The sequence below is a fragment of the Semicossyphus pulcher genome, unplaced genomic scaffold (genome assembly GCF_022749685.1).
Source record: "Semicossyphus pulcher isolate SPU_LCO1_2020_fin unplaced genomic scaffold, fSemPul1.0.p SCAF_9, whole genome shotgun sequence".
NCBI classification, from domain to species: Eukaryota; Metazoa; Chordata; class Actinopteri; order Labriformes; family Labridae; genus Semicossyphus; species Semicossyphus pulcher.
In genome coordinates, this window is record NW_027211770.1 from 18,346,687 (window position 1) to 18,363,821 (window position 17,135).

Consider the following 17,135-nt stretch of genomic DNA (forward strand, 5'->3'; position numbering starts at 1 on the left):
TTTTTTTTTTTTTAATTGTATTATTATTATTTTTACTATTTTGTATTACTATTTTATTTTCATTATTATTATCAGTAAAGGTTACATTGGTAAATGTAATATCAAACTTTAGTGCCCCTCAGTGGTTGTAGTAGTAAGTAAGGAAAGTTGGAGGACAGCCTTGCAAATCACATCAGAACAATTTAAAGATGGTCTAATCATATTATTTGTTACACCATACCACTATAATAAGTATTTTAAGTATCATTGACTTCAAGAGTCCTGCATGAGGCTTTCATAGACAACGGCTGTTTTTATCTAGTGAGGTTAAATGAATAACCTTCCTGTTGGTTTAGGTTTCCTGTTCATGTCACAGCTACTTATGACACATCTTTTATGTAAATGTTGCAAAAAATATGTGCATGGAAGCCAAGAAAGCAGGCCCCTTAAAGTGATGTATATAATACAATGCTCATTTTTATTTTATTCATCTTACATGGCAAGTGTGACTTTTTGTGCTTTCAGCTACACTGAAAAAAAGGTTCCTGTTGGAGGCAAGTGGCAAGAGTGTAAGTTGGGGTAGTTGCTAAGCACTACCCTGGAAGACTGTTGAAATGAAATGAAATATGAATTGAATTTGCTTAAGCCTGTGCATTCTTAAAAACAGAAGATATTGAATAAGTTATGTCACTAAATACAGCTATTTTTAATCAAAATACATCTCATAAGGCTTAATAGTGTTTGAATGTCAAAGCTGCCTATTCATGCACAGCAACATCCATTTCTTCTTGTGTATACTTTTATTTCTTAAAAGGTTTATTGATAATAAACACAACCATGGCAGATTGTTTCAGCGAGAGGACATTTTAGCATATTCATTCATTTTTCATACAGATCAAAAAGCTACAATAACAACCTGGGGTATAAACGAGTCCAAGTCCAAGCAAACTGTGGTTCAGTCCACAGTTTGCGCCCGTTCAGTCTGTTATTGCTTGAGTAGGCAATAGTAACTCTTTAAGCAGTCTCTTTCTGTGTGTTGAACTCAGTCTCAGTGGCACAGCGACAGCCACTGTGCTGAAGAAAAAAATATTAAAGGGAAATTATTCTAACTTAAACTTATAAACAGGACTAAAAAACCTTTATACTGTGAATAAAACCTTGATAATGCTGTTGTTTTTGTTTAAATCAAGAAATAGACCATCATCATTGTTCTGTTTTTGCAAAGGATGATACCTAAATAAACACAACAGGGTGGGACAGGAAGAGCGGTTGCATTTTTTTTCTTTTTGCACAGAGATCCTTTGTGTTTTGGCCAAATTCAACATGAGGCGCTGTCTTCTCATCACCAGTGAACTGTTTCTGAAATCATTCCCAGATTTTCCAGTGCATGCAGTATTTTGAAGACTAGTGAAGTTTATTCATCGGCATGTGTATGCATATTTTTAAATACTCGGAAGGTATCATATACAGTCTGAAAATAATAAACCTGTTTATACTATAACACTACTCTTATCAGACCTCTTGTTTTGTACTGTATGAAACAGCTCTACAATACTGGTCTAATACTGTCTGTATTCTCTGTATGAGCTCAGAGTAATAAATATATACTCTCTATTGTGTTTAATATTTCTAATACAGTGTCTCTTTGTGCAAAGCACACACTTGATTGTGGCGTCAGACAAAATTGGCAACTTTTTTATTGCTACTTCATCCTCTCTTCCCTCTTTCTTCCAGCTTGTGCTCCGCTGTGCCTCATTATGGCGACCCCATGAGTAGATAGAAGGTGAGAGCTACTATGAGCAGTAAGCAGAGGGGAGAGTTGAAGGTCTGGTAGGCTGTAGATGGCATGAAGATGTCCTCGTACTTGTAGATACTGATCATGCGGTCGCTGACTGGCGGACTGTCAATGTCATGCCTCGTGATGGAACCTGTCGGAAAAGAAAAGAGGGCGTGTAAGAAGTCATGATAGACAAAAAGGAAGTCAGCTAACGTTATGCTAAAGCTGGAGAATTCACCTTGTATGGCAGGTCCCCATGCAAACAGGTAATACCACGACAGGTGTAAGTCCACGAGTGTTTCCTCTCTGGGGACATATAAAGGGCGTTTGAAGCGGCAGGTCACCCGGTTGTTCTCAAAGATGCCCTCCTCGTCTCTCGCCGGGTTCCTCTTTATTTCTTTGGCCCACTGGCCCACGTTGTAGAAGTGATGGATTCGAACGCGTCCGTTGTCGTCGTGGACACAGCCCATGACGTCGTCTCCACCCTGAGGAAATACGAGGCAACAAGAACAAAGAGCTAAATCAGTAACATGTTCATCATTTTTGTGGAACATGTATAGTTATGATGCAAAATATAAATATAGTAAGTGGGACAGAATCATTTCATAGTTCATGAAAGTAGGCCCCAGTGGTTCCTGATTAAAAACTATTGAACTGTGAATGTAGTTACTTTAGGCTGGGGACATCTTTGACTTTACAGCTGTGAGAACGTTACAAAGCACAAGAGCTACTTTTCTTCAGCTCGCAAATGTGTAAAAGTTTATTCTTGGGAGGAGTGTTGAGAATCTCTTTATGTGCTTATCGAGGTGAATCATAATCACAGACTGACACTTTCTTCACAAATTATGTATGGACTGGACTTAAAGTATGGACTGCACGTAAGGGGGACAAAGGTGCCTAAGCCGCCTTCGACTGTCCCAACCATGGAAATGCAAACGCATTCGATTGATGGTAAAGCGACCCTGAGAGGTATCCAGTGTGTCACAATAAGGAGACAAAAAGTAAGAGGAAATCAGAAAACGTGATGTTATATTTTAAAATATCATGTTAGAATTCTTATCAAATGTTTTTATTTACTGTGTAGAAAATGTTGTAAAAGCATGCTAGATAAAAATGATGTTAACAACGAACAACTGCACTTTGAATATAAGCTTTTAACACGTTGTGTAGTTTCCCTTCAGTGTGACACCAAACTCTTAAATAGATGCATAATTTTCACCATACCGATGTGATTTCGATTATGCACCGTGCATCTGCAGAAACTCTGATACAACAAGTAAAAGTCAAAAATTGTCCTCCCATAGATGCACTAATTATTGATCAAAGTCCGAGAGGTTGTGCAGCTGCTCACCATCTTTTTGTCAGAGGAGAACCCGACAGCCACCCAGCCGTCCGTGTCTGCACTCATCTCGTACTCCACATCTGTCCCAATGCGACGATAACTCAGGAAGTAGTCACATGTCTCTGCATCACAGCCTGGCTTCCCATACCTGTATGTAGACAAATAAATGTAAGCACTCTCTTAAAGGGCAGTAGAGAGATCTCAGGTAAGAACGCGATGCTCACAATATTCAGGCCAAACTAGGACATCTAATAAATGATTTTCATTCAACATGAAGATGTCCATGTTTGGCCGCAGTTTTCTGAAGTGAGGACACAGCATCTAGGATAAAGCGGCCTCAGGGAATACAGCTGCACTGGAGCTCTGATTTCAGGCAGTGAGCTGGCAAAGGATGTCTCCTCCTCTCACCTTATGCAGCCTTTGGTGACTCCACAGTCGCTCACTTTGATCCTGGCAAAGGGGTCCACTGGTGGGGCGGTGGGGAAGGGATAACCTGCAAAATGCAAAATCAGCTATTTTATTTGGTTCCACACCAAAACAATTAATGCTTGTTTTCGAGAAAAGGGCCAACTAGGGGGAGGACATCTGCACTTTCTCTCTCTTTCTATGTGTGTGTGTGTTTCTCTAAGTGTGCGTGAGAGGAAGAGGGGGCTGGGCAGGCACCACAGGGAGCTGGCCTAGGTCCTGAAAGGCCCTGCACACTGAGGACAGGTTGGATGCAGGACAAAATAAACAGCACATGTTCAGTTTCTTCTTCTGTTTCCCTGGGCTATAGCCTACACTAAGCTTGTATGTTATAAGTAGACAAGTATGTTTACGGCTCGTGACATGTAAACAAATCTACAAGCTGGGAATCTTCAGTACAAAGCACTACATCCTTACCGTCGTCGGACAGATATCTGGACTCCAGGAACTCGGACGCGAAGGTGCTGTAGGAGTCCTTGTGAGGCTCCTGGTGCCCGGGCTCTCCGTGCTCCCCCTGGCCGGCCCGGAGTGCTCCTTCATCGGTGGGGCTCGGAGCGACCCCCCACCATCCGCTCTGGATCAGCAGCACCGACAGCTGCAGCAGCCTCCGTGGGAAAATCATGGCTAATAATGTTTTTTACTTAAATAACGGCGATGAAACGATAAAATAACTTGAAATTAAATCGTTTAGTCATGATTTTTTGAATATCTTCGCAGGTATCCATCGCAGCGTCACCAGGATCATCTCCGCATCCTAATTGCCTGTTTGGATATTTATTCGCAGGGATGTGGGGGGATTCAGAGCAGATGAGCGCGTGATTCAGACGCTAATCCAATCCGAAATTAGCCACATCTGTAATCTTACTATCTAATTCAGCAACACGCCTTTAATCCTCTTTGAAATCCGAATCTCGTTGCCTTCTTACGCGAATTAATCCTTTTTCAGTCGTAGTCTTGAATGGTTTCGTCCGGCCTCCCTCTCTTCTCCCTCTTCAGTCAATCACAGAAACAGCCAATCAGGAGCCGCTACGTGCAGATATCCGGATCGATAAATTGGGCATTATGCCCCATAGACACAGATGGAAAAGTGTTTCCAAGAAACTATATGAACAGTTTTTTCAAAGATTTGGAGTTTATGGATCGTATCTAATAATGTAATATTAATAAATTACACGTGAGCAAAACAAAGGTATGAATATACTTAAGTATAAAGGGGATTTAGATTGTAGGAGTCAAATTATTGACAAAATCAAAACCATAGCTAGAATTTTAGTGCCCTCAAACTTAAACTCCCCCACCAACATCAACGTCATATGTTTACTGGTCATTTTAGCTGCAATCATAAATGCTGTTTTGGCTACCGCCACACTTCTCACCACTCACATATTCGTCTTGATCTAAAACAAGTTACATTCAAATGGCGTGGGTCTAAAAAATTTAAAATCCGCCTATAAACACTCACCACGTTTCTAATGACCTTATGAAAATTATCCTTACGACTTCTTTATGTCTAAAAAAAAATGAATTCAGTCTAATAATGTGTGAATTTAATGCATGTGCAACTCTAGATGCAAGGACAAAATATGGGGAGCATTTTATGAACTTACTTTTGTGTAGCTCAGCTTTAATATGTGAATTTGGTTCAAAAGGTCTGCATGAAGAAAATCAGGTGACCCTGCAGGTGTAAGCATAGTGCTAACAACTAGTGCAGTGCTGGTGAATTGTAATGCTTACACAACTTGTTTGTAGATTGTATATGCAGTGTTGAAGTATGAATGTTAACAGTTTCAGATGAACTAAGAGGGTAATTCATCGGTTTCCCCATCCTCTCTGTGTCTGACAGCGGTTGTACACAGTCCTGCCACTGGATGGTGATATAAAACCACAGTTTAAACTCCCTACACAGATCAGCATCGAGAAGGTCATCATCAGCTACTTTTTTCTCTTTTTCACCGTCCTACTCATGCAGTTCAGTGGTAAATATCTTTGAGTGCTGTAAACAGATGTCTCATCACCTTTTTGGTCACTTCAGCGAGCCTGTGCCTTAGCAGATGATAAATAGCTCTTAAACTATGTGTTGATTAATGTTCACAGTTGAGAACAGAAGAGTACAGAATAAATCCAAAGAATCTGTAGCCCTTTGATAGATTATAACTGTGAAATAAACATTACAGTTTGCAAATGTCTCTGACTCAGAATGACATGGGTGAAAGTCATATTTTTACACTTGATCTGTGTCCAGTCATCATCCTTCTTTAATTATCTTCAGTCTGCACTCTCAGAGCTGTCAACGGAGCTGTGGAAGTTTAACGCGCTAGATCTCATAAGGAATTTAATTCTCTTAATCTATAACAATCACAAGAAAGATCTCATAATCGTGTTATATTTAAGTGTAGACGTTAGACAACCATTTATTGTATAATCACACACTTTTATGAAGTATAAATAAAGGACATTTGGATTCGTACATGAGGTTAAATTTATTTAAAAAACTAATTTAAAGAAAAGAAAAGAAGTTGCTTAAATCGTTTACTTTTGTTCAGTTTGTACTTGAAGGAGTTTCAGTTAAAAAGCATCTGCAGGTGAGGGAGACACTAACACAGCTGTTCATGTGAGTCACCTGCAGGAGATGCTGGTGTTTCACAATCTGACACACACGAAACATTTAAATAGAAAATAGTGACTGTCAGAGAGATCAAAGGCTGATTGACACCTATAATTGCGCGTGCACACACACACACACACACCTTAGCAATTGAAATTCCACATCACATGAAGTCTGCGAGTACAACTACTGTTGATTGACAATAATACAAAGATGACTCAAATAACAATAGAAACTTTGACATTTGTTCACGCCTCTGTCGAGTTTCCCTTCATATTCCAGCATGTCTGTGTGCGTCGCTGCTTTTAAACTTACATTGGACTGTCTGCAGGTCGAAGCAACATCCACTCATGCATGCAAGACATGTGTGTTTGGTGTATTATGGGTGTGCACAGACGTGTGTGTACATACATACAAGAGTGTGCGACCTTTGACCCTTCCTCTCTGCAAACCGTCTCTCTCTGCAGACACAAATCAGCCTGATCAATCGCTTCTCTTGTTCTCGATCTGCCCAATTATCCCTCGTTTATCCTCCCATTATTCCCACTACTAACCCCCTATCCCCCCTCTTCCCTCCCTCTCCCTCTCCCTCTCTCTTCCTCACACTCTCTCTCTCTCCTTCCCAATTACCATTCTGCGTAGGGGGCAATGCTTGCTGGGTAATGAGGGACTCTGGGCGTACCAATCTTATCTTAATAGCCTTAAAGGGCCACTCATTAACACAAACACTCACTCTGTCTCCACACACACACACACAGATATCCACCCACATCTGTCCCCGCACATCATGAGAGAGATGGAGCGACAGAAAGAGAGAACGAGCGAGGGACTTGATATAAGTAGGAGAGAGAGAGAGAGACAGAATGAGACAGGAGAGAGGTAGAGGATGTTGTGAGAGAAGCGATGAGGAGAGGGTGAGGAAGAAGGGGGAGGGAATGGAGGAAGGGGGGGTCTCTGGTAAATGTCAGCGGTGTGTCTCCTGGGCCTGAGAGACGAGTTAGTGACAGGAGAACAATGACTGCTGGATCCATTCAGAAACACAGCTGCTATGAGCGCATGCATGGATCTGTCTTCTGCTTAGCCACCAGCTTGCACTTGTAGAGGCAGAGCTGAACACACACACACACACATATAAACACACACCAATAGAAAATGACATGCATGGTGCACATCTAGAAACCCACAGTATGTCTGGACACACAAGTTTAACCCTGGATGTTCACGTGGATCAGCAGCATGTGGAGGGTTCAGTCAGGCTGTCAGTCAATAAAAGCCCCTGTAGACTCATGAGGACGTCCTGCATGCTCATATCTACTCCCCGATATTACCCAGGTGGTTGTTCATGGCTGATTCTGTATGTGTCGTAGAAATGCAGAGGTTCATTTTGTTCCCCTCACAGAGCTGCAGAAACAAACCTGTACGTTTGCCTTATTTTGGCGTCTTAACTCAATAAAGACACCTCCCACCTCATTCTCTCTCACAGAGCGCTTAGATCACTTATCGACTCAACTCTTATATGGCCAAGCTATTACCTCCGTCTCTAACTCTCTCTCACACACACACACAAACAAGTCATAAAGCAGGCCTGTGATCCAGCTGAAGGCCTCCCCACCCCCAGGGCTTCATTTAGCAGTTGTCAGAAATCACTTTACTCACAGAGGACAGTAAGCACTATTGGCCTCTGTCTGCAGGACAAATGCACCTCCACCCCTCCCCTCCGCTCCCACTCTCACACCCACAGAGGCGCTGAAAAAGACACGCATCTTTACTGGAGTTTGCTTATTGCACTTATTGGGCAGTGGGATTTGAACAAAAGCATGTCTGTCTTTGTCTCATTTGCATGCGTCGTTTTGTTTGTGCAGTTTGTCTGTTGGGGTCTCTGTGTGTACCAAAGGCTGAGAGGTTCCGTTGTGCTGATGAAATGTTTGCTTTAGAGATAAGACGACACAGATGAGACATCGATCAGCGCTCATTAAACATCTCCAACTGTGCGCACACAAACACGGAGGCACACATTCACACACACACAGTTGACAAACAGAAAAATGATTGAAGCTGTTAATGTATTTGATCTCATTCCAGCCTCTCATGCGCTGGTCTTGACTCTCAAAGCTCGTATTGACAGCTGACTTAAAGCGCTTGTTGTCAGTAGACTTATCCATTAAGCTGTGACACTGCTCTCTCTCCATATAGACACGCAGACCGGCCGGGGCCTTAAGCAGTGATTATGGTGTTGGGCAGTGGGAGCTGGGGGCCACAGCGTCATTAGTCTGGTTAATCAGAGCCTTGCTCCAGGTTAAGCTCCGCAGCCTCCAGAGACGGGCTGATGAGCAGAGAGCCGTGCCCAGCCTACAGTTCTCGGGGTCTGGGCTCCAGCGGCTCCCCTGGCCCCCTGCCTGCTCCAGCCAGTAATCTATAACTCTCCCCTGGAGCTCCGCGCGGAGGCTCAGCCTGCTGGACAACACTGACACACCATGCATAGTAATGAGACACACACAGAGTGACACACTGTCACACACACCTGTTCGCACACACCCACACTTTACACTGATGCAGTGTTAGCGATCAACACAGAGTTTTTATGAGTTGCTCTGCCTGGCCTCCACAGGCATTGAATTATTGACCATATTCACACAGCGGCCATTTTCCTCTGACTTCATGCTCCACACAGGAAGCTAAAATGCTGTTATGAATAAAGGATATGTGACAGATCATTATCGTTTCACCTTCTTGATGGGTTCAAGAAGAATCCCAAAGATATCTGTCCATATTTTAAGTTTAAAAAACATGATCGATAACCTATTAGCACCAGTCAGTTAACCGCTAACATTAGCATTAAGTCATTTGCTAGCTAAATATAACATTAGCTAGGAAGTGATTGAAGATAAGAGAAGATAATCCTTTACTGATCCCCAGGGGGGAAATTTGGGGAAATGTATCTTACTGTTCAGTAGTACGACACGACACAATAGTTAAGGATTTAATTCCTAGATTAATGTTAGCTAGGAAGTAGTTGAATGCTAGCATTACCTTTTGTTTAACAGTAGCTAATGGGTTATCAAATATGCAATTTTACCTTGAAATATAGCCAGACAACTCTCCGGATCATCACCATAAATTGTCTTTTATGCCGTTCATTAATTGGGAAACAGTGAAATATTAACAATCGTCAGATATCTTCCAATTATACAACTTACAACCTAGACGATAGCAGTGTTACTGCTGCATCCTTCAAAAGACGTATTAGAAGGCTGATTGCGTCACAGCGCCATGTTGAAGCTCATCCCATTTTGAGGGCTCAATCGGGTGTATCCTTTGTGGCCCAACGTATCCTGAGATTCAATGTGCGCCAATTCGAATGAGATGGCGGACTCTCTATCAGCCGAGGAATACACTCTACATGTAAAAGTTTTTGGTTTCAACTCAGTCGAACAGCTAGCGATACAAATGTTGAAAATAACGATAGGGACCTTGAAACAAATTATCTTTGAAATAATAGGTTAAGTTACGCAAGGTTAGTTATGATAGCTAGTTAGCCTGCTAGCTACCTGTTGCTAGGCAACAGGAGCCAGGTTTGTTGACGCAGGGTTAAGGGCGGGAACAGCTGGTGACGCAAACAGGAAATTCTCCGTAGACCAGACTGTCTCATTTCAATTTGGCCTTAGCGGGACACAGGCTACGAAACACTCATCCTCCGTAGCCTGTGTCCTTTGAAAGATGCAGCCCCTGAATTGAGACACAGCTTATAACAGCATTTGAGCTTCCCACAATGAGCCAGACATCGAGAAAATGGCCGTCATGAGAGTACGGTGAATAGCAAAAAACTAAAATCCCTCTGTGCATTAGCAGTTAGCATTGACCTTTAACCTCAATCTGTCTTCATGTGTTGAAGATCAGTTTATCAGCTGCGATAAGAGTTCGAGGTGGAACTGAGTCTTCATTTCTGCATCAGCAAACATGTTAGAACATGTAGGGCATCAGTTCAGTCTTTTGACCTCACACCAATATTTTGTTGTTTTTGTTTAAAATGGCAATTCATTAGTGAAATGAAGGCAACAGAATGAGCGACTGCAGTCGTGAGTGAAGAAGCGGAGTCCTGTAAGGTGGCAAAGTTTAAGAATAACTCAAACAACAGGCTGCGACAAAATGCTTAACTACCCCTGTCCACGGAGCGCATAAACAACCAGCTCAGCAGAAAGAGTGCATAATGACCGCAGGGACCTTCAGACAGGAACTACCCAGACACACTCACACTCATATACAAACAAATCCCCCATGGGAGCACGGGGGTCCCAGCTCAGCAGGGACCCTCTGGAGGTGTGTATCTGAGCCGAGCCTGCCACTGCCCGGCCTCCTCCATCCCAGCGTCCCCTGTGAGCTCATTAGCCCCAATCATAACCACTTCCCTATGTCTACATTACATGCTCCATCCATCGCCACCCTGCCACACAAATTACACCCTCCATCAGGATCCCATGGATAGTGATAGTGTATGTGTGTCTGTGAGTGTGTGAATGTATGTGTGTTTAAAGGACAAGGAAGGTCGGAGGGCCCCGTGAGCCCACCCGACATCTCCCAGTGGACGTTGCAGACCCTAGTCGAGCTCGGGGGGCGGCAGGAGAGGAGACAAGCAGCGGGTGGAAAGTAGGTAGGAGGTTAAGAAGTGAATGTTCAGGTGATTCGGGGGCCCTTGTGTTTCTCTTTTGTGCCGTGTGACCCAGATGGGCGGTGAGGGAGAAAAAGAGGAAGGAGGGGGAGGCAGGGAGAAATAAAGAAAGAGGTTTTTCATTTAAAAAATGAGTGTATGCTGCAGACACAGGAAGGACCCCAGAGGACAGCAGAATGGGATGAGACAACAAAGAGCCCCATCATCAGTTTAGTGAATAGATCTGTCCATCCTCCCCTTTTATCTCTTTTTTTCACCACCTCTTCCTCTCTTAATCAGCCTCTCATTGTGCCATTAGCTGAACCTGTACTCTTAATCAGAGGCTTGGCGCAGACATCATCACTTACCACTGCCCTTCTCACACACCCACCCACACACACACAAACACACACACACACACAAACGCTAAATAAACACATTTTAATGCGACACCAATCATGTCATCTACTCAATGAGCCCTCCCTCCCCTCCCTCTTGTAGCCCACAACCCAAACATAACACATGGGACGCCCGTCCATCAGTCTGCCAACACACCGCTGGTCTGAAACTGTGTGTGTGTGTGTGTGTGTGTGTGTGTGTGTGTGTGTGTGTGTGTGCGTGTGTGTGCGCGCTTATTTGTATGAATCCCGAGGGGAGGGAGAATGATTTTAACTCAGTAACCTGAATCACCTCGTTTCCCAAATCTTTGCTGCATGAATACTGTACACACACACACACACACACTCTTCTGCATGTCAGCGAGTGTGTATTGATAATGGCCATTAGCATATTTATGATCATTGCCAGCCTCTTATTGTTTGCACGCTCCATTAATCTTCATCTGCTGCCTGCCGACTGACAGCTCAATCTAACAGGCCATCACTGGGCACTGGGCACGCACACGCACAAACACACACGCACATCAAGATTGCATAGTTGTACATAAAGCGTACTTGCATCAACAATCGTGGGGCATTGTTTCACACATGCAGACACACACACACATTCAGGCAGACAGCGTGATTGACATTCACCCCTGTGAGTGTAATCACTGGAGGTTATCCTCTCCAGCTGTGTGGGGGTCTGCTCGACTGTGGAGTCGCACCCGCAAGCGAGCGTGAGTTTCTTCTGGGCCATAGGTGGGTGACGGTGTGCCTCCCTCATGGTGCACCGCCTAGTCCTCACCAAAACTACACCTCAGGCTAACGTCTGTAAAGAGACAAACGCTCCTTCTAAAGCAAGAAAATCAGAAAAAAGCAGCAGGTAAGAGTGCAGCAGAAACACCCAGGGTGATCAACCGCGCCTGGTTGTGTGCGTGTGGGTGTGTTTAATGTGATGACAGCATGAGGGTGTGTGTGCGCAAGTGAAAGCTCGTGAAACATTCGCTCAGATGTTAATGTGTTTGTTTAAAGCCAGTGTGACTGACTGACTCACAGCTGATTACTGGATGAATGAGTGCTGGAAGAGAGCCAAGTTCAATGGGAGGTCTGTTCTACTGTTGCCTCTTCCTTTCTCTTCCCCCCCCCATCCTCCTGCATCACCCCGCTGCTCCAGGAAGAGCAACCAGGGAGACAGGATGTCAGTGTGTGCATGTAAGTGTGTGTGTTGGCAGATGCTTATCTGGGACATATTGAGGATAGGAGATGAAAGAACATGTAGTATTTCTGAATTCACAGACAAACTGAAGACTAATCAGCACGTTCACTCATCTTAGAGGAATAGTTCGACATTCAGTAAAGTACCACTACAGTGAACTATCATTTTGTTAGGTGTGAAAATTGATATCACTTTCATACCTGGGCTGAAGCCAGGAGGCGATACACCACATGGCAGTCGTATTCGCTGCAGTTTGTAAGTCACTCAAACTTAATGTATCTGACATCGTCATCTAACTGCTTCTTGATTGACATGACATAACCAGCTAAAATACGGAGTGAAATCTCACGCTAAAACCCATAAGCTAAGGTCCTACAAAAGCTAACTTGAGTATTCAGCCATTTGCTAGCTTATATTTCCGTTCGCTAGGAAGTGGCGCAAGCTAATGGGTTATTAAATATGTTGTTTTCCTTTGAATTATGGCCTGAAATCGCTCCACATTTCACTATCTCACGTCTATTCACTCGCTTATTAATCGGAAAGCAATGAAATGATAAATATTTGTCATATTACATACATTAATATGACTTACAACCTGGAATACAGCCGTACATTATAACAGCATTATAGCTTCAGAGGAGAATGGCCGCTGTGTGCATATGGTCATTTAGCTTGAGCTGATAGACTAAATAGGCATGTTGTTTGACTACACTTATTTAGCCCAACATGGTATTCGAGTTAGTCCAGCTTTGTTCTGTTAAGTCCTGGATCAGTAGCAAGTGACTTCACTGTATCTGTACCCACCAAGTCATTTTCAGTTGACACAGACGCTGCCGTAGCAAATGTTTTGCTATTCTCTGATTAAAGTAGCAAGCTAGCTAGCTAGAAGCAAAAAGATAACACTCATGCAAAGTTGGCGGATTGGAATCCTTCTCGGATTCTTTTTTGGTGTCAAGACATATCCAACATGGTTACCCCTGTACCAGTAACCTGGTAGAATCAGCCTAAATGAGCTTATTTTGCTGTGTTTCATGTTTCCACCGATTTCCAAGTAAGTGAAAGTAAGCTCCGTAAAGCTACTTTTGAATTAGCTTTATTGATCATTCACCATTTTCACACACACTGTTCTGCTACGAAAAAATGTTTGCTGTTGTTAGACAACAGCTAATACTACTAGCTAATGTTACTATTTGCTAGTGGCTGAAAGCTGGCAGCTGTGATGTCATTTTGCCACCAGGTAACCACTCACATAGTTCTCTAAATTAAGATATCGCCACTCTAAGAACTTCGCGATATCAACAACTTGGAATTACAACCAGAGGCTATATTATTGCTAGCTGTTAAGGATAATGCTTTTCTATTCTGATTAACCCGTTAAAGCTCTAATTGGTGTTTTGTTTCTTCACCCACAGGAAAGAGTTGTCTATGAGCACAACACCAGCCCATTTGAACCACTAAACAAATCTGAGATGTGGGCAGTGATTCAAAATTCTGGAAGCTGGCTAGGTTAGCCTAACTAAGCATAAAGCCTGGAAGCAGGTTGAACAAAATTAGCTCTATCCAAACTTTAAATAAAATATAAACTCCTCCAAAGTTAACTTACTGGAGACGCTTATTTTTAAGGTGAAACTGCTTTATTCAACGGATAACTAATTCAACATTTTAGGCTGTATCTGAGATATTTCTATTACTGGTACTTGCATGAGAACAACCCCCCTTTAATGCTGGTGTTCCATTTTTGCATCTGAAACAAAACTCCTTACATTTTTATTGGTAAGCCTACTGTGAATTAGATGACGTCTTATGTTTAAAATCTATGGACTCGTTTATCTTGAAGCTATAAGATGGTTTAAACACACACAACACAGCGTAGAACAAGTCGTAACGCTTCTCTTTCCCGAGCCATTAAGTTATTTTTATAGAGGCTATCTATAATATTCCACTATCAGAGATTAAAGAAGTTTTATTATGATCTCCCACAGAGAGAAGACTTTTATGTAGCTTTAGTAAATCATTCCTCAGCTCTGAAATCAGCTGCTGAGACTGTTTGCCTGTGTGAGTGTAAGAGTTGCGCAGTGCTAACATTTATGAGGTGTAAGCTAATATATGTGAATAGTTTATGGAAGCAGTAAAGAGTGAAATACATAATTTGCTAACATGTACCATGTAAAACAGCTCTTAAAGATGAGCTGTGAATACAAATGCAGATTTTTCTACTGTTTAAGCAGATTCTATCATTCATGAGCGGGGAGGCTCTTTCTCTGCTCTGCGTTTATCCAACAGTAAAACTCCTCCTGTCTCTATATGAGAGCAAGAAGGAAGGCTCACATGTCACAGGAAATAAGTAAATATAATCAATCTCTTCACCTATTGATTGGTTAAGGTTACAAACGCTGGACCTGTGCAAAGTATCTAATGCACAGTATTATACATCTAAGTGTACTATACAAACTAATACTGTTGCACACCTGAGTTATTGACAAATGTTATGTGTCAGCCTGCACAATTCACACTAATCTTCTTGAATAGTTTTTACACATATACTGTATGTAAAAGTCAAATTGGGGTTTCTTATGCGATCATTTAATTGGGATTCTTGCTTGGGTGTCTCTGTGCTACAGCAGCGCTCTTATAAAGGTAGTAAGTTCACTGTCAAGGTCAGGTGTTTGATCCCGGAGGGGCAAACTGTTTGTGACCGCTGAAGCATGCAGTTTTGTAGTCAGTATGAGTTGTGTGTTTTTGTTGCTGTGCATTGGAAATTGACTGTAACTCATCCAGGATTTATGGATAAATTAATAAAGTGTTTTGACTGCAATCCAGGTTTGGCTGCTGATCATCATTTAAGGTTGAAAGGCGAAGGGTGTCAACCAGGACACTCCTGGCTCTATCATCTCAATAGCCTCAGTATTAGACTGAGCTCCTTTAACGCTGTATAATTACCTGAGTTTTTCAAACTTAAGTATTTTAATCCTATCAGTGGAAATCAGAGAGAAAAGCTGGTTTGTACAGTGACGATACAGCTTTGAATGTTTCATATAAAATGACATTTTTATTTTGTAAGAGATGCTGAGAAAGAGTGGTTATAATGTTGCGCATTTTAAGCAACAAACTACATTCTTTATTTTGTAAAAGAAAAATTATTCAACTTATGGTAATTGGTGTTTTTCTTTAGTAAAGTCACATGACTAGTTTACAACCAACATAAAGTAAATCCACCTCAGAAACCAATTAAGGCAACTTCATGGAAAGTGACTGTGTACAGAATATATAGATGTAGAGGACTTGTTCTATTGGTTAACTTCTTGTCTTAAATACATTTTCATTTGGAGTAATTCAAATGTGAACTACTTGCCTTAAAATTTACAATTGCCCTAATCTTCAACTTAGTAGTTGCACATTTTAAAATTTAATTTGTATTTCATATAACAAAATTTAACATGATCATCACTAATTATAAAAGAAAAGAAAACAACAATTCTAAAAAATCTTAACCCTACATAAACCAACTTAATCACACTGAAACCTGCGTAACACACCATCCACTGCTCTACACACCATCCATTGCCTTCCATATGTTTAAATGTCAGGTACATTTCTCTGTTTCGGGGCAATGAGTCCGTGACCTGGTTAGAGGCTGGAGGAAGAGTTCAGATTGATGCATTAGCACTAACTGTGTTTCTCGCATCATCATCTTCATTTAGCCCATGATTAACTCCCAATCATGAGGTGTGATTAAAAGTCAGAGTAAAAATATTCCATACATACTTAATATTCCACTAACAAGGAAACCAGCTCCCAAACTGCCAACAAAATAGATCTACACCCGTAACACACACACACACACACACTTACACCGGCACATATATCTCGCCTGAAAACACACACCTAAACATTTCACGGCTATCTCCCCCACACCCCGGTGCTGGCTAGGTGGAATTAGAAAACCAACCCCGCGGTCTCATTAATTAATTAAACAGCATGTGCCAGTGGCACCTGGGTACCGGTTATCACTGCCACTCAGACACACCATGATCTCAATATCCACCCCACCACAGGGCAACCACAGAGGGGAGGGGGGCTGGAAGGGAGGGAAGGGGCATCACTTCTTCTTTAAACTTTGAGTTAAAGACAGTTTCTGTTAAAAGTGAGGGAACAGGAAGAGATAGAGAGCAGCTCTGTGTGTGCAGGCAGTAAAGTGGGACACGTTTACACTGAACGGAGCCTGATGAGTGTTTACTGCTGTGTGTGTGTGTGTTTGAGGCTCCACGGGGCCTTTTTATCATCTTGCCTAGCGGGGCCCCTAAATCACTGCAGCAACGCCCTCCTCATCATCTACTCCTAATACATCTGCACGTGGACACGCGCACACACACACACACACACACACACACACACACATACACACACACACACACACACCCTCTGCTTTTTTATTCTTTCCCGAGCAGCAATCTCCTTGACTTCTTTTGAGCATCTCATGTACTTTGGACACACAAACGTGTCTGCTAAATGAAATTGTGACTTTGTAACAGTAGCAGTTTTCAAAAAGCTATGTTATATCTGCGTTGTGTAATCCATATTACCTTTGAAAACGTGGTTAAAAATCACATGTATTGGACTTAAACAGGAACGTGGATTTCATTAGGTCATAAAAGAAACACTATAATGGACAAATTTGTTGCATTTTATGATCTGTACACCACAGAGCTCACTCATTACAGCTAAG

The 17,135-nt window shown here is 42.3% G+C and overlaps 1 protein-coding gene across 1 annotated transcript; it reads right to left on the bottom strand.

Moving 5' to 3' along the window:
• Window positions 1-446: 446 nt before the first annotated feature.
• LOC138584069 (DOMON domain-containing protein FRRS1L) lies at window positions 447-4,320 on the bottom strand. Its single transcript, XM_069656201.1, has 5 exons — window positions 3,981-4,320; window positions 3,507-3,591; window positions 3,108-3,246; window positions 1,995-2,241; window positions 447-1,907 (listed from the first exon to the last, which is right to left on the bottom strand). Exons 1-5 carry the CDS (start codon window positions 4,183-4,185, stop codon window positions 1,735-1,737), a joined length of 849 nt encoding a protein of 282 aa, XP_069512302.1. The 5' UTR covers window positions 4,186-4,320; the 3' UTR covers window positions 447-1,734.
• Between the last annotated feature and the right edge of the window lie 12,815 nt (window positions 4,321-17,135).

Bases quoted from the DNA above. Each gene is read 5' to 3' on its own strand.
- LOC138584069 (XM_069656201.1), bottom strand. From the start codon at position 4,185: ATGATTTTCCCACGGAGGCTGCTGCAGCTGTCGGTGCTGCTGATCCAG. The intron at 2,242-3,107 runs GTGAGCAGCTGC...GTATTTCCTCAG, and splicing joins TCTCCTCTGACAAAAAGATG to GGTGGAGACGACGTCATGGG. The intron at 1,908-1,994 runs GTGAATTCTCCA...CTTTTCCGACAG, and splicing joins ATGGGGACCTGCCATACAAG to GTTCCATCACGAGGCATGAC.